Genomic DNA, 17,966 nt, shown 5'->3' on the forward strand with positions numbered 1-17,966 from the left:
AGGGAAGAGAGAGTCCTAATTCTGGTGAACACAGGACATGTTTGTGTTTAAGAGGCTCCTTCTTGCTCTCATTCCCATTGTCTTCCAACAACAACTAAATCTCAGATGCCCCCTCACTTTGGTTAACTGCAGCCCCAGAGACTGTCTATTTTAGTTTCCCGACATTTTTTGGCCCAGAAAATAGAAACTGAGAACACCAGTTCCCTATCTTCTTCCCACAACCTCTTCCCCATCGTCCTAGCATTATCTCTGTTCATGTTATTGTGTTCCGTATTCTTGAATGAATAATTTCAAAGCAAACTTTTAAAACTCAAGTTTTATTGCAATACATCTTGCATTACATTCTAATAATAAACGGTTGAAGTATAAATTTTGAAATTAGTTACCAAAAATCATTTACTAAACAGTAGTTTTACTAAAAATACTAGGATTGGGAAAAATAAACACTAATAGAAAGTACTCCAAAATGTTAACAACGTTTCTATGGGCAATGGGATTAGGGGTGGTTTATACTTTCTCATTTTCTGTATTACCAACACTTACAATTCACAATCAGGAGAAAAACCTATTATATGATACTTAAAACATTAAATCTCTGATTGTCACCTATAGGAAAAGGCAACTCACTATCCATTTGAAAGATCCCTTTAGACTTCTGATCGACCTCACTCGATAACTGCACAACCTCTGGACACAAAGAGGCCGAATTGTCCCCCCAATTTCACCTCCCCTATTACCCACAACAGCAGTGATATGGTTTGGCTCTTGTGTCCCCACCCAAATCTCCAATTGTAATCCCCAGGTGTTGAGGGAGAGTCGTGGTGGGAGGTGATTAGATCATGGGAGCAGATTTCCCCCTTGTTCTCATGATAGTGAATTCTCATGAGATTTGGCTGATTGATAAGTGCCTGGCATTTCCCCTGCACTCTCTCTTGCCACCTTGTGAAGAAGGTGCTTGCTTCCCCTTCGCCTTCCACCATGATTTAAGTTTCCTGAGGCCTCCCCAGCCCTGCGGAGCTGTCAGTCAATTAAACCTCTTTTTTTTTTAAATAAATTACCCAGTATCAGGTAGTATCTTCATAGCACTGTGAAAATGGACTAATACAAGCAGTGATCACCAAGTCTTCTTTAGAAATGACACTACCTAGGATATCTTAGAAGAGGAATCAAACTTTCTTTTAGGTATTAATTGCCCTCAGCAATTGTGGGTTAATTAAAACTGCCAAAATAAAAATTAGCAGAGAGAGTTACAGGCAGAGGTTATAGCCCATACAATGGCATGAAGATAAGATAGGATCTGGAGACAGCCCATCATCAGGACTCTTCTCTCCAGCAGGAATTAGTTGTCATAAAGCCTGGCTCAGAATCCCCATGTGTTGCTTTTCCTCTTCCTACTTATAATCACTGAGTTGGGGAGCCTATTCTAGACCCAGAATGACTTGTGAGACTCTGAAGTGCTCAGAATTAGTGTGGTGAGAGACTGGTGCATTTTATGGGAAAAGGCATGTATATACACAGGGAAAGAATGCATATCAGAGGCTAGAGAGACAGTGGGGACTGGAGTGTTTGTGTCCCATGACTCTGGGACTCAGGCATTGGGAAGTATAAAGGAACACGGTGATCTGCCTTCCCAGGCTCTGCTATTCCCCATTCCCTGCCCACACCCCTCCTTACCAGGCTTGCAGGCCCTGAGCTATTATACTTGAGGGCAATAAATATTTGTTGAATTACTCCCTCAGATTCATTTTTTTAAAAATTAGGTCTATGACAATTTCTGCAGTAGAGAAGAGTCTTCATGGAGTGTCTCCAGATCCTGTTCTCTTCTCCCCTGCCCTTGCTACCTTCTACCCACCTTTACGTCTGAGATACCATCATATCCAGGAAGTCTTTAGTGACTCATAGACCAGATTTAGATATCCCTGCCATGTACTTTGATGGAAACCCGCATTTTTCCTACCAAAGCACTTACCACACTTTACTGTAATTACTGTTTAGTATATATGCATATCCTATTAGCCCTTAACTCTGGGAGGGCAATGACCAGGTCTACCTCAATGCCTAGCACATAGCAGGTGCTCAATAAACAAGTAGACTTGAATTAACCTCAGCAGGAAGCTCAGGATTGAGGAGACAACTGGCAAGGGGGCAGAATGAGGCACCATTCCTCAGGTACTATTTTACTGCCTCAGATATTATTAAACTAATAGCATAATTCAATATTTTCACAACCTCCCAATTCAACATTTCAGATAGTTGAATAACTCTCAGCACATGCCTCCACCTGACAAAATACAAATGCTCTTGCCAGGCACATTTGCCATCTTATAAGAAGCTCTTTCAGGATCTCTGCCCCAATCCTGGCATTACTGTGAAGGTGCCCAATGGAAATTATATCTGAGTTGGCAGAGAGTGGAGTGAAGGGGATATTGATGAGTCTCATCCAGAAATGGGTTAGGCATTTCAAGGAAATATCTACCATTCTTTTTGGAGAAGACTTGGGTAACATTTTTCTTCCATTTAACACTTCAATAATCATAACAAACATCTTTGTGTGGATGTCTTCTTATAGTACCGAACTGGGCGGGAAGGACAGAAGTTCTGCTCTCAGGAAACTTTTCTTTTCTGTGGAGTCTCACCCCTACAGTGAACTCCTTGCATTTCACAATTGTACAACTCTTACCCACAGAGTTAAACTCTGGTGTGTGTTCTCTGATGCTGCATAAGGCCTGACCTATGCCTAAATGTTTTTCTACATTCACTACATTCATAAGGCTTCTCTCCAGTGTGAATTCTCTGGTGCTGGGTGAGGGCTGAGCTCTGATTGAAGGATTTTCCACATTCATTACATTCATAAGGTTTCTCTCCAGTGTGAATTCTTTGATGTTCAATAAGGATAGAACTCCTACCAAAAGCCTTACCACATGCAATACATTCATAGCCTTTATCTCCAGTGTGAATTTTCTTATGCTGAATAAGGGCTGAGCTCCGGCTGAAGGCTTTCCCACATTCTCCACATTCATAAGGCTTCTCTCCAGTGTGGATTCTCCGATGCCTGATGAGCTCTGAACTGCCCCTGAAGGCTTTTCCACATTCACAACATTCATAGGGTTTTTCACCACTATGAATTCTCTGATGTCTAACAAGGTCTGAGCTCAAACTGAAGGCTTTGCCACATTCTTTACATGCATAAGGTCTCTCTCCAGTATGAATTCTCTGATGTCTAATCAGCTTTGAGCTCTGGCAAAAGGCCTTCCCACAGTCAAAGCACTCATAGAGCTTTTCCCTAGTGTGAACGCTCTGTTGTGTAATATCATTTGAATTCATACTGAAACTTCCTTCACTCTCATGAGATTCAAGGACACTGTGTTCTGTGGGGATTCTTCTGTTGAAGGTTGCCAGACTGAAATGTCTGTCCTGGGAAGGAAGCTGACTGATTTTGTTCCCTGCAGCATTTCCCTTTTGCTTCTTAGAGTTGTCCAGACCTCCCAAAGCTTCTTCAGCTATCTGTTGGGAATGTGTTTCTCCAGGAAGTTTTCCCAGCGATATCATAGCTGCTGAGGCTACACATTCAACAATTTCTTGCTTTGCCATCAACACTTTGCCAGCCACCATCCTGCCATCTAAAAATGTGAATAGAAAGTGTAAGTATCATTTACTTCCCATGACAGAAGAAACTGTTGTAGCAGGAACACAAACTCAATGAAATAGGTATTTATTTATTAGGAGGACAGTTCTCAAAACTAGATTCCCAATCTAGAATTCAGAGAAGTGGCCTGGGGTAGCCAAATATGGCCCCCTTGGAGAGTAAGGTAGACAAAGAAATGAATTAGTATTGGAGAAGAGGGATGGTGAACAAGGAAAGACATTAGTTAGAGGGAATGGTGACAAACAGGAATATTGGCGATAAACCAGGAAGCTAGGAGACAATCTTGGGTTAGAGAAGATACATTTTTAGGTAATGAGATAATCAGGAAAAAAAAGTTAAAAGGAATGATCAGGATAAAGAAAGATATCTAAGAGTCTTAAATCTGTGGTCTTCTATCAATATAGGAGAGCAGAAGATATGATTAGGAAATGCTTTGGGAGTTAGCACTGAACAGAGGTAGCTGGGCAGCAACTAGAAAGCATTAAGGCAATTTCAGATTCTGATAGGTTCCAAATGAATTAAATAATTATAAGCAAATAGAATAAGACACAGACCCAGAGAAAAGAAATACAGGTTCCTGACTCATTCTCAGGTCAGGTGGGAATTTTTTTTAACTTTAAAAAAATTTTTTCACTTAAATCATCCATGGAATACAAAAGAATCTTATAGTTTTACTTTTTTAAATGTATAAGTATCAAAGAAGGGGATGGAGACAACTCCTTCTTTGAGCATTTATACCTAAAAACATGACTGCCCAGAGCCAGACCTTCTGGCTCTCACAAAACATGCCCCATCTCTAGTAGTCTCCTGTTATGAGTTACTGGAAATCTCTCTAGATAACTACAGTAACTCATAATAGAAGGCTACTAGAGATGGGGCATATTATGTCAGCCATCTACTAGTTATATCTAGAGATTTCTAGTAACTAGAAATGGCTGATATAACTTGAATTATTTTATTCTGAAAAATACATCTTCCCAAAAGCCCTCTAAATGTATATGCATTTTACATATCAGGAAACTGAGGCTCAGAGAAGCTAAGTGAGGCCATAGAAGTAATAATTGCTAAGAGTTAGGGTTCAAATAAACATTCTTAACATCAAAACTGGTAATCTTTATGCTATCTGCCTTCCATATTGGAAGGATGCAGGGCTGTAGTTGCACTGAATCAAAATATAACTTAAAAATCATTTAAATTTGGCTTTGGAAAAGCATTATGCTTTTATATAAAAATGAATACCTATTTCTGATATTAAGTTCACAACACTTCAAACACAACAATAAAGCACCACAATTGATACCTGATCAAAGCAGAGGATTGTCTGGCTTCCCGTTTTCCCCATTCCTTACCAGAAATTAAACACAGACGACATCACCTCTAAAATTCATATTGTCCTTGGATTTTAGATAGAAATTTAAATTATTCATTGTTTCATTTATTCAAAAAGAAAACATTTATGAAAAATATACTTGCATACAATAGAGGCATAAAAATTAAAAGTACCAAATAGGTTAAAGTCAGAGACCCAACAACCTAATGAGAAATTTTCTGAAAGTAATAAATAGGTCAAATTATTAAGAGTATCAATTATAGGGTATAAAGTGGCAATATAATTGTGTAGGGACAAAATTAAGGGCAATGAAAATTAGAAAAGCAATGTAACTTATGGGATTTAAATACGTCTTCAAATTCTGTAACTATATGAAGTCAAATTATGAGACCAGAGAAAAATTTTGTCCTCAGATGTATACATCAGGAAGACATCAAGATTTTTATTTGTTCAACTATACATTTATTATTGTATTTAAAAAGTTGGAATAAATAGCTAACTAGAGTAATTCTTAGAAAAGACAAATAGAGATTACAAGTAGAGACTGGGCACGGTGGCTCACACCTGTAATCCCAGCACTTTTGGAGGCTGAGGCAGGCAGATCGCTTGAGGCCAGGGGAGTTCAAAACCAACTTGGCCAACATGGCAAAACCCCATCTCTACTAAAAGTATAAAAAATTAGCCAGGCATGGTGGTGCATGCCTGTAATCCCAGCTACTCGGGAGGCTGAGGCACGAGAATCACTTGAACCAGGGACGTGGAGGTTGCAGTGAACCAAGATCACACCACTGCATGACAGAACAAGACTGTCTCAAAAAGAAAAAAAAAAAGATTACAATAAGAAATGGTCACTTGATTATTCAGAAATACTTGCATAGAGATAACCCAATTACTATCTCCCAAGAATGAAAACTAATTCGTAATCAGGCCCAAGTCTGGAGGCTGGAGGGTGGGGTACAGATTTATAAGAGGCTCTTTGGAGGAGAAATAAGGCACAGGTATCTCTGTTAGAAGAGCTCTTCTGTTTTTGTTGTTGTTGTTGTTGTTTGTTTGTTTTTGAAACAGAGTCTTGCTCTGTCACTCAGGCTGGAGTTCAGTGGTACAATTATCAGCCACTGCAGCCTTGAAATCCTGGACTCAAGGGATCCTCCCACCTCAGTCTCCCCAGTAACTAAGAGTACAGGTGCGCATCATTGCATCCAGTTAATTAAAAATTTTTTTTTGTAGACACGGGGTCTTGCCATGTTGCCCAGACTGGTCTTGAACTCCTGGTCTCAAGCAATCCTCCTGCCTCAGCCTCCCAAAGTGATGGAACTACAGGCATGAGCCACCACACCCAGCTAGCTTTTCTCTTTAACACACCTCCTGCTTTTCTTACTTGTTCTCTGGGGTGGCTCCTCAGTGAGTTCTGCCAGCTCAGCAGTTCAGTGAGCAATTCCATCCTGTTTAGTTTAAAATCCTTTTAACTAGGGATGTGGCCTTCAATTGCATATTGACGAGTATGCTTTTAGCCTTAATGCTATGTCAGTGATGCTCCACTGCCCACCCAGTTCCCCTTTACCAATATGATGCCTCCTTCCCTCAGCCACTGTGAATGTTGGCTCCTCCAATGATGTGAATGTCTGTGTCTCCCCAAAATTCATATGTTGAAGTCCTAACCCCGAAGGTGATGGTATTAGGAAGTGCGGCCCTTTGGAAGGTGACTAGGTCATGAGGGCTTAGTGACCTTATAAAATAGGCCCTATGGTGCTCATTTGCCCCTTCCACCACGTGAGGACACAGTGAAAAGGTGCCATCCATGAGAAAGTGGGACCTTACCAAATACAAAATCTGCTAGCACCTTGAACTTCTCAGCCTCCAGAACTGTGAGAAGTAAATCCGTGTTGTTTACAAGCCACTCAGTTGATAGTATTTTGTTATAGCAGTCCTAACCGATTAAGACAGCTCCTAACTATACAGAGATGCCTCCTTCTGTGGAGAATTACCCTGGCTGATGAGAGCCACTTGGCCCAGGAAGTAACTTCCACCTTCATTGCCCCATCTCTGCGTCAAGAAGAGACAACTCTGCAGTGCAATTATGCTTCAGCGGCCCATGAAATGCTCCAAGGATTAGACCAAGGCTAGACTGTAACTGAGACCACATCATTGCTTGCTCTTTTCCCTTCCTAATCCTGCTTCTCTCCCTCCATTACAGATTTTTCCTGAAGAACACATCGTCAATAAATCACCTGCACCCAAATCTCCATCTCAGGCGCTACTTCTGGCAAGGCATATCATGAGGCTAGTGAAGCACCTACAAGAAACTTATAACTCAAGGTTGTAAAAATGGCATGGTGACTCTTACAATCATATCACAGTGGGCCTCTCCAACAATTTAAACCTCATGACCTAGGTGAAAGCTGTAAAAGGATCCACATTAATTCTTCAGAGGCAGGGCTAAGACTTTCAAGACTGAAAAGAGACTAGCATAAGGAGACTTAACAGGAACCCAGTCAAGGCCATTCATGGCCATGGGACCACGCATAAATGGAGAACGAGTAAATTTTGCTAAGTCCAAGGACATTGGAGAGATAGAGTCACTATTACTGATATGGTGACTGAGTCAACAACATACTGCCACTATGAAGTAATAAGAAAATAAAAAGTTAAAAAATGTAACAGATAACAGTTGGAGGGTGAATATATTTTAAATCAATCAGATCCTCATTAGAGTATTTTATTTTGTCTTGATCCCCAAACTTCAGATGAATGTGGAGAAACTGAAGCATGTCCAGAGAAAAGTGGCAAGATATCCAAACAGACAGAACACAGATGGGATCAGAGGGAGTGAGAGGCTTAGTTAAAACAAGGTCAGGAGGCTGGGCACGGTGGCTCATGCCTGTAATTCCAGCACTTTGGGAGGCCGAGGCGGGTGGATAACAAGGTCAGGAGTTTGAGAACAGCCTGACCAATATGGTGAAACCCCATCTCTACTAAAAATACAAAAATTAGCCAGGCGTGGTGGCGGGTGCCTGTAGTCCCAGCTACTCGGGAGGCTGAGGCAGGAGAATCGCTTGAACCCAGGAGGTGGAGGTTGTAGTGAGCCAAGATCACACCACTGCACTCTAGCCTGGGCGACAGAGCCAGACTCCATCTCAAAAAAAAAAAAAAAAAAAAAGGTCAAAGTGCAGTGTACTCACTGCATTCAAGTATAGATTGTGTTTTATGAGGACTCTGTAAACTAAAGAAAGTGGATTATGAATAAAGTTGGGAGTATTTCATATGGACATAAGGAAGAATTTTAATATAGTATGTTTACTAGGGTTTCCATAACAAAATACCACAGAATGGGTGGTAAACAACAGAAATCTCTTTTCTCACAATTCTAGAGACTAGAAGTCCAAGATCAATGTGTCAGCAGGTTTGGTTTCTTCTCTCTCCTTGGCTTGCAGATGATGGCCACCTTCTTTTCTTGTTGTTGTTGAGATAGTCTCACTCTGTCATCCAGGCTGGAGTGCAGTGGCACAATCTTGGCTCACTGCAACCTCCACCTTCTGGGCTCAGGTGACCCTCCTGTCTCAGCCTCCCAAGTAGCTGGGGCTATAGGCATGCACCACCATCCCTGGCTAATTTTTGTATTTTTAGTAAAGACAGGGTTTCACAGTGGTCTTGAACTCCTGACCTCAAGTAATCTGCCTGCCTCAACCTCTTAAAGCGCTGGGATTACAGGCATAAGCCACTGCACCCGGCCACAGATGGCCACTTTCTTGCTAGGTCCTCACAAGATCATCCCTTGGTCTGTGTTGTGTCCTAATCTCCTCTTCTTTTAAGGACATCAATTATTTTGGATTAAGGCCAACCCTAATGACCCCATTTTAACCTTTATAAAGGCCCTATCTCTAAAAAAATGCAGTCATACTCTAAGGTTCTGGCTGGGGGTTACATTTTCAACATATGAATTTTGAAGGGACACAACTCATCCCATAACAAATAACAATATGAAAAGCCCAAGAAACACTTACCACAGTCTCTGTTCCTTAAGATTTTAAAAAAAACAAAGTAAAAATAGTCTACCTAAATGATTTCGTCATTTACCTGATTTAAGGCAGGGGACCTGATGAGATGAATTTTCTTTTTTAAAAGTTTAAGTTCCAGGATGCATGTGCAGGATATGCAGGTTTGTTACATAGGTAAATGTGTGCCATGGTGATTTGCTGCACCTATCAACCCATCACCTAGGTATTAAGCCCCACATGCATTAGCTATTTATCCTGATGCTTTCTCTCCCACCCCCACAGGCCCCAGTGTGTGTTGTTCCTCTCTCTGTTTCTATGTATTCTCATTGTTCAGCTCCCACTTATAAGTGAGAACACGTGGTGTTTGGTTTTCTGTTCCTGTGTTAGTTTGCTGAGGATAATGGCTTCAGGCTCCATCTGTGTCCCTGCAAAGGACATGATCTCATTCCTGTTTATGGCTGTATAGTATTCGATGGTGTATACATACCACATTTTCTTTATCCACTCTATCACTGGTAGGCATTTGAGTTGAATCCATGTCTTTGCTATTGTGAGTAGTGCTGCAATGAACATATGCATGCATATATCTTTATAATAGGATAATTTATATTCCTTTGAGTATATACCCAGTAATGGGATTGCTGGGTCAAGTGGTATTTCTGGTTCTAGGTCTTTGAGGAATCACCACACTGTCTTCCACAATGGTTGAACTAATTTACATTCCCACCAACACTGTAAAAGTGTTCCTACTCCTCCACAGCATTGCCAGCATCTGTTGTTTCTCGACTTTTTAATAATCGCCATTCTGACTGCCATGAGATTGTTTCTCATTGTGGTATTGATTTGCATTTCTCTAATGATCAGTGATGTTGAGCTATTTTTTATATATTTTTTGGTGCATAAATGTCTTCTTTTGAGGTCTCTGTTCATGTCCTTTGCCCACTTTTTAATGGGGTTTTTTTCTTGTAAATTTAAGTTTCTTGTAGATCCTGGATATTAGACCTTTGTCAGATGGATAGATTGCAAAAATTTTCTCCCATTCTGTAGGTTGTCTGTTCACTCTTATAATAGTTTCTTTTGCTGTGCAGAAGCTCTTTAATTACGTCCCATTTGTCAATTTTTGCTTCTATTGCAATTGCTTTTGACATTTTCATCATGAAATCTTTGCCCATGCCTATGTCCTGAATGGTATTACCTAGATTTTTTTACTAGGGATTTTATAGTTTTGGGTTTTACATTTAAGTCTTTAGTCCATGTTGAGTTTATTTTTGTACAAGGTGTAAAGGAGGGATCCAGTTTCAGTTTTCTGCATATGGCTAGCCAGTTTTCCCAGCACCATTTATCAAATAGGTAATCCTTTCCCCATTGCTTGTTTGTGTCAGGTTTGTCAAATATCACGTGGTTGTAGATGTGCAGTCTTATTTCTCAGATCTCTATTCTGTTCCATTGGTCTATGTGTCTGTTTTTGTACCAGTACCATGCTGTTTGGGTTATAGTAGCCTTGTAGTACAGATTGAAGGCAGGTGGCATGATGCCTCCAGCTTTGTTCTTTTTGCTTAGGATTGTCTTGGCTATAAGGGCTCTTTTTTTTGTACCATATGAATTTTAAAGTATTTTTTTCTAATTCTGTGAAGAATGTCAATGGTAGTTTAATGGGAATAACACTGAATCTATAAATTACTTTGGGCAGTATGGCCATTTTCATGATATTAATTCTTCCTATCCATGAGCATGGAATGTTTCTCCATTTGTTTGTGTCCTCTCTGATTTCCTTGAGCAGTGGTTTGTAGTTCTCCTTGAAGAGGCCCTTCACCTCCCTTGTTAGCTGTATTCCTAGGTATTTTATTCTCTTTGTAGCAATTGTGAATGGGAGTTAATCATGTTTGGCTCTCTGGTTGTCTATTGTTGTTCAGGTGTGCAGTACAGACACAGAGATATAGGAATCTCTGTATATAGGAATGCTTATGATTTTTGCACATTAATTTTGTATCCTGAGACTTTGCTGTAGTTGCTTCTTGGCTTAAGAAGCTTTGGGGCTGAGACGATAGGTTTTTCTAGACATGGGATCATATTTTCTGCAAATAGAGACAGCTTGATTTCCTTGAGATGAATTTTCAAAACCCGTTTTAATGTAGCACCTGCTTGGTGCAGAAGATACTTAAGAGGGCCTGCTTGGCTAATGGTAGTATCAGGGTATGATGCCTGGGGAAGGTTGGGAAGCAGTTTCCCAGAAGAATTCAGTGGATGGATGGTATGGATTCCTTTGGTGAACTGCCAAGGTCCAGGGTCTGGCCCTTGGGCTTAGGTCCTCATATACCTAATTTTATCATCATACAAAAAATAGATTTATCTCTTGGGGTAGACTCTTAATAACTAAGCCCGTGAAACTCAGTAATAAAAACAGAATGAGAATTAATGAGTAATGTAACCATCACATGGACCGGACTGAACAAATGCAATTTTCTTATTACAGCTAAGCTTCATAGGAAGTTAATAAGATTGCTTGGTGAAGACAAAATCAGAAGGGTAGTCAGATTTAACAAAAGATTAATGAGAACAAGCTGGTATACCTGATATATCTGCTGCCCATAGGATGATTTTGCCAATAACATAATCAAAGTCCTTTCAGTTCTAATCCCTGGCATCTGTGACAGCTATCAATTTATTGCCTCAGTTTCAAATCTACGCTTCATTGCCCTGTCTGTGATACTGGACTATTTGCCAGCTGGCATGATGTGCGCTTTATCAATAGAGGGGGTTGCAGAGGAACTGTAAGAAAGGGCTTTTCTTCCTGGTTCTGGCATGTTCTTTGTGTTTGTTTCTGTAGCACATGGGACACCCAGCAGTACACATCCCAATGAGTTCCAAACGCCCCATCCCTATGGGTAGCTTCCCAGCAAGTTCTGTACCAGGTCAGCTCCCCATGGGGAGCTTCTAGCACCCCAGAGTGTGGCTCCTCAGTGAGTTCTGCCAGCTCAGCACTGCAGTGGCATCTCCATCCAGTGGGCTGTGGCTGTGCCCTCTCCAACAAGGCCTGGATCTAAGACCTGGCAGGAAAGGGGAAGTTGTGGCACCCTCCTGCAAATTTGTTCTTACCTTGGATGTTCTGCCTCAGCCCTAGAGACACTCTATATCTGTTATTCCTGTATTCTTTTGAGTTTCACTTTTTGTTATAACACTTAGTAGTTAATAATTCTTAACATTAAACTTTCCCTGTTCAAGTGATTATGTGGTTTCTATTACTGAAAATGTATTCATCTCCATCTTAGGGACTGTCTTGCCAATGAAGCCAAAATTATATAACAGAATACTGAGCTTTGAATATTATGGATATTTAGCCAGGCATGGTGGTGTACAACTGTAGTCCTAGCTACTCTGGAGGCTGAGGCAGGAGGATCACTTGAACCCAGGGGTTCAAGGCTGCTGCAGTGAGCTGTGGTTGCACCACTGCACTCCAACCTGGGTGATAGAGTGAGACCCCATCTAAAAAAAAAAAAAGAAAGAAAAAAGAAAAAGAAAAAAAATAATTATGGGTATTAGAGAATTTTACTAAAGACTTTAATTCTTAACCCAAAGTTACAAATGATACTGGAATTTCAGATTCTAGGCAGAGCCTAAGGAAGAATATTTCTAGGCAAAGAAGCCTTTCCACAATACTTAGTGATAGCCACAAGTGGCTGTCATTAAGAAAATGAACCGTGCCACAGTTGATAGCTCTCACCTCCATCCTCAACCCCACATGGACTGGGGCTTCTCACCTCTCTCCTGGAAAGCCTGGGACTCCTGAGTCTCAGTCTTGCACTGGTTCTCTAAGGGCTGCACCGGGCTATTCAGAGACAGAGACTTCAGTGCTCCTGTGGATGTCATTTCCTGCCAGAACATTTCTTGGCCATGAGTTGTGTCCTAGGAGTAATCAAGTACCAGCACTATCATTCTGAGGATACACAAGCAGAAAACTCCTAGAGCAACAGGGCAGTAACAGAAGAATCAAAAACTCAAATGATTAGAGAGAAAAAAAACAGGACCTTAAGAGCCCTAGTGACTTGAACCCAATGAGTGAATAATTAATAACCCAAAAGAAAGAAACTGTATAATTCTCTGAGAGCTGAGTCAATGCCCCAGTCATAATTATGGCTTCCCCATTAACTTACAATAGATCAAACAAACAAAAATGTTTACTTCTTACCTGTTGCCTTGGCTCCTCCAGTTCTTTTTCCAGCTCCTCCAGCATAGTCACAGCTTCCTCTCCATTCTCTGGCCGATGCTCTCGCAGCCAAGCTTGCAGCTCCTCAGGAAGGATGGCCAGGAACTGCTCCAACATCAGCAGCTCCAGGATCTGCTCCTTGGAGTGCACCTCCGGCCTCAACCACTGACAGCAAAGCTCTCGCAGCCGGCTCAGAGCCTCCCGAGGGCCAGTGGAGTCAGAGTAACTAAACTGCCTGAACTTCTGCCGGAATACCTCTTGGCTCCAGGGGTTTTCCTGAAGGCCAAAGTCCTGGTCCAAAACATAATTTTCTTCTTCAACCTTGACAACTAGAAGTCCTTCCTGTTCTTCTGGAGCATGGTAGGCCAAGACTGTGGCCTCTCCTGACATTCTGGGCAGAGACAGTCTGAAAAGGCTGCCCAGGTGAGGCAGGGAGGAGATGGAGATTTGCGTCTGAGAGATTCCTTCTGAATTCCAACTCCCCAGGACGCTCCTGAGGGTGGACAATGCTCATGTTACACAGGGAAAATAATGTACTTGGAATATAAATACAGGTTTTTGAAGCCCAGTTGCCAGGGAGCATAGCATTGTAAAGAAAACTGACTAACAGGGCACTTCCACATAAATGATACATTTATAGATGACTCAGGATTTTTTTAGGATGTGAAAGAAAAATGTTAGTATGGCTGAAATCAATTTGGCCTTTAGTAATACTGTTAGGAACAACATTAGGGATAATAAAATAGTGCTTGTAGATTACAGAGAGCAAGAAAAGCACTGTAGTATATGATTACATCTCAGAAATAACCACCATTTTATTGAGCACTAGCTTGATACTTAACATAAATTTTATATGCTTTTCCTAACAAGTCTATAAGGACAATCAAAATTATGCCCATTTTTGCCAGGCAGGGTGGCTCACGCCTGTAATCCTAGCACTCTGGGAGGCTGAGGCGGGAGGATCACGAGGTCAGAAAATCGAGACCATCCTGGCTAACATGGTGAAACCTCATCTCTACTAAAAATACAAAAAGTTAGCCGGGCGTGGTGGCGGGCGCCTATAGTCCCAGCTACTCGGGAGGCTGAGGCAGGAGAATGGCATGAACCGGGGAGGGGGAGCTTGCAGTGAGCCAAGATGGCGCCACTGCACTCCAGCCTGGGCAACAGAGTGAGACTCCGCCTCGGAAAAAAAAAAAAAAATTACGCCCATTTTCCTAACGAGGCTACTAAGTCATAAGTTGACCAAAGACAGCCAGGGAGCAGCAGAACTGGACTCTGCAACCAAAGTCTTTAGCTCTTTCTATTATGCTATGGGGCATCCCAAAAGAAGGGAACTCACACTTAATAAACACCTACTATGGGCCAAGCACTTTACAAATACTATTTTACTGGAGCTTGACAATAACACCATCAGGTATTATCATCTCAATTTTACAAACGAGGAAACTAAGGTTCTTAAAAGCCAAGTAATTTGTCCAAGGCTACAAACTGGTAAATAGCAAAGTCGAGACATGAACCCAGGCTGCAACTCTACAGTACTTGCTCTTTTTATTTCTTTTTATTACAGAATGGGTTGATGCCCAGGACAATCTTGGCTGATACTAAATCAGAAATGATGGTGAAAATGTTAGGAAGGGATCATGGAGAATGGGCAAGGTGAATGTAGAAACAAGGAAAAATTATTCTTGACTTTTAAGTCGCAAGGTTCTGAAACAGCACAAAGAAAAATGGATTCTTTCAACAAATACTTCAGCATTCACTCTGTGCTAAATAGCATACTAAAGAGCACTCTCAGAATTAAAAGATGTGTACCAAAGGACTCTTAGTTTATTATGGGAAAGCAACACGTAAACACAGTGATAAATCCAAGGACGGAGCGAAGTAGACAACGTAGCACAAGGGAAAGATGACTGACCAAGACCAAGGAGAAACGGATGGGAAGAGCCAGAAAGAGCTGCCTGGAGGAGACATCTCAGCAGAGCCTGATATGAGTGAGCTGAGTGAGATGGAGAGGAAGGTCACCCAGGCAAAGTGAAAATGGGTATGAGAGAATGTGGCCCACTGAGGAAACTGAAGGTAGTTTGGGGAGACCAGATTAATGGCTGTCACTTCTGACTACGGCTCAAAATCAGCCATGAAACATGAACTGCAAGGCAGACTTCTTGAGTCAGAATCTCCATGGGACAGGGCTTTAGTAAGTGCCACAAGAGCTTCTGATGAGCAGCCAGGTTAAGAAGCCGGTGCCAGACCCTGGGGCACAGTTAATGAATGGTGAGAGAGGAGGTCTGAGAAGTTGAACTACAGAGTTTGCATTTGATCCCCATGGCCACAGTGATGGCTGGAAGGTCTGTGTGCCCACCCAGAGAGTGGCGTGGAGAAGACATGGGAAGGGGTTTGTTGCAACCATTCAGAAGAGAGACTGAGAGACTGAGCTATGGGAGGCAAAAGACAAAAAGATGGGAGATTTGACAGGACTTGACACACCGTATAAGGGCTTGGAAGAGAGAGGGGTCAAGGACTCAAGTTTGTGGTTGGCCCTTGTGACTAGAGGATGATGGTGCTATTTGCTGAGCTATTCATTAAGAAAGTTAGGTCTGAGATGCCTATGAAGCAGCGTCTCCTAAACCGTGCTTTGCCAGGTATTAATAGATTTTTCATACATAGCTAAACACAAGAACCCTGGGGATATTTCTCCTAATTTTTTTTTTTTTTTTTTTTTTTTTTTTTTGAGACAGAGTCCACTCTTTCGCCCAGGCCAGACTGCAGTGGCGCTATCTCGGCTCACTGAAAGCTCCGCCTCCCGGGTTCACGCCATTCTCCTGCCTCAGGCTCCCGAGTAGCTGGGACTACAGGCGCCCGCCACTGCGCCTGGCTAATTTTTTGTATTTTTAGTACAGACAGGGTTTCACTGTGTTAGCCAGGATGGTCTCGATCTCCTGACCTCGTGATCCTCCCGCCTCGGCCTCCCAAAGTGCTGGGATTACAGGCATGAGCCACCGTGCAGGGCCTTCTCTTAATTTTTTAGTGTAAAATACTAGAGACCAAGCACAGTGGCTCATGTCTGTAATCCCAGCATTTTGGGAGGCCAAAGGCAGGAGGATCACTTGAGTCCAGGAGTTTGAGACCAGCCTGGACAACATAGTGAGATCCTGTCCCCTCTTGGCTTCCTCGGGGAGCCAAGAGAAAGGCTGAGACCCGTCTCAAAACCGAGCTTTGGCCACGTGAGAAGTGGCAGGAAGGAGCCCATTGGCGAGTGTCAGACTCCTGAGCCTGCAGCCCGACACAAGACACGCTGGGTAAGCGCCTGAGGAGTCAGCTGACCAAAAAGGCGGGTGGCTGAGTGGGCAAGTGGAAATGGATGGCGGGACTGACCGACGGAGCGGCGGGCGGGCCCCCAGATACAGCCGAGCCCCGGCCTGTGGCCGAGGGGTCGAAGAAAGGCGGCGCGGAGGCCGGATGCGGGACAGGGGCGGTTTGGGAAGCACCCGGGACCGCCCTGCTGGACCGCCCCACTCACCCTTCGCTCTACCGGCGGCGGCGGCGGGAACCCACCCCCGGGAGCGAGAACAATGCCCGGCCGCACGCGCGCCGGAAGTGGGAGGGTGCCCCTCTAGGAGCCCGGAGGACCGCAGCTCTGTGGCAGGCGCGGGTCGTGTCTCGCAGCGGGGGCGCGGGTCCGGCTCAGACCTGGCGGGGGCATCGCAGAGTACAAGCGGTTGATGCGCTGCTGAAAGGGTGGGGAGCATAAGATACATATTAAATATAATTATATATTCTATATATTTTAATACATAAAATATACGTATATATTCAAACATATTTTTCCTCGTTATGTCGCGGGCTGGTATACCATCGAGAAAATACCATCGAGAAAATAAAAACCGAGAACCCATGATCTCTACATTTTGAGAGGAAGAGGAGCTGACCACGCTCACCGCGGACGTGCTGACTGCGAAGACGACAGTCCTAGGAGCTGCGGAAGGGCTGGGGCGGGGACGGGTCCTGCCCACGAATGCCGAGGACGCCAGGTGCTGCGGAGGGGTCGGGATGGGGGGCAGGAGAAGCTGTAAAGATTTCCTGGTGGACTCTGCCCTCGAGCTGCCCGTGGCCGCGTGCTGGATGCTGACACAGGAGGAGGAGGAGCGCCACGGGTTTCCCGCGTAGGAAGCGGCAGGAGCCAGGGCACAGCGGGGCGGGGTTCAGGGCACGCTCGGAATTGGCCCAGCATCTTAGCTGGCCAGAAACTAGGCCAAGGGGTTGGTTAGAGTGAGTTAGGTTGTGGAGAGTGTCAAATACCAGGCTCAGGTGTTAGAAATGCATTGAATCATCAGTGCAGGGTATTCACATATAACATGGCTGGAACAGTGTTCAGGGCGGTGTCTGTACCGTATAGAGTGGATTAAAGGACAAAAGAGATGAAAGAATACAGGTGACACATGAATTTAGCAAAATGTAATAATCTGTGAAAGTATGATTGAAAATAGGGCAAGGGATGACATCGCCAAGGGAGGTCTTTTTGGAAAATAAACGGGATTGTGAAATACCAACGTTTTGGAATGGGGAAGAAAAGGAGTTCGAGAAGAGGAGCTACTTAGGGAGCGCCCAGATGGTTCAAACATCATAAAAACAACAGTGTTTCAGCAGAGGGAACACTGTTGCTTTGCTGCAGAGAGCCGAAAGAGGGTGAGAACTAAGCTGATGGTGGAATTTGGGGGAATGACAGAGGAGGGCAAGAGAGAGAGATGTTATCTGTGGACTGTCCTTTCGAGTGGTTCAGAAGAGTTGGTAAGA

At 43.1% G+C, this 17,966-nt stretch overlaps 1 protein-coding gene across 3 annotated transcripts in view; it reads right to left on the bottom strand.

The window, feature by feature from the left end:
• Nucleotides 1-298: 298 nt before the first annotated feature.
• Nucleotides 299-17,966, bottom strand: part of ZSCAN30 (zinc finger and SCAN domain containing 30) — a 39,244-nt gene continuing 21,576 nt past the window's right edge. For 2 of the 3 annotated variants that reach the window (XM_009433883.3, XM_529948.6), the window contains exons 2-4: nt 13,158-13,668; nt 12,730-12,874; nt 299-3,620 (exon numbers count right to left, since the gene is read on the bottom strand). In XM_009433883.3, coding sequence (XP_009432158.3) covers nt 2,689-3,620; nt 12,730-12,874; nt 13,158-13,565 — 1,485 coding nt within the window. In that variant the 5' untranslated portion in view covers nt 13,566-13,668 and the 3' untranslated portion in view covers nt 299-2,688. Of the gene's footprint in view, nt 3,621-12,729; nt 12,875-13,157; nt 13,669-16,692; nt 16,809-17,966 lie in introns of those variants that run through there. The other variant, XM_054671791.2, reaches the window with a different exon arrangement.

The sequence above is a fragment of the Pan troglodytes genome, chromosome 17 (assembly GCF_028858775.2).
Source record: "Pan troglodytes isolate AG18354 chromosome 17, NHGRI_mPanTro3-v2.0_pri, whole genome shotgun sequence".
NCBI classification, from domain to species: domain Eukaryota; kingdom Metazoa; phylum Chordata; class Mammalia; order Primates; family Hominidae; genus Pan; species Pan troglodytes.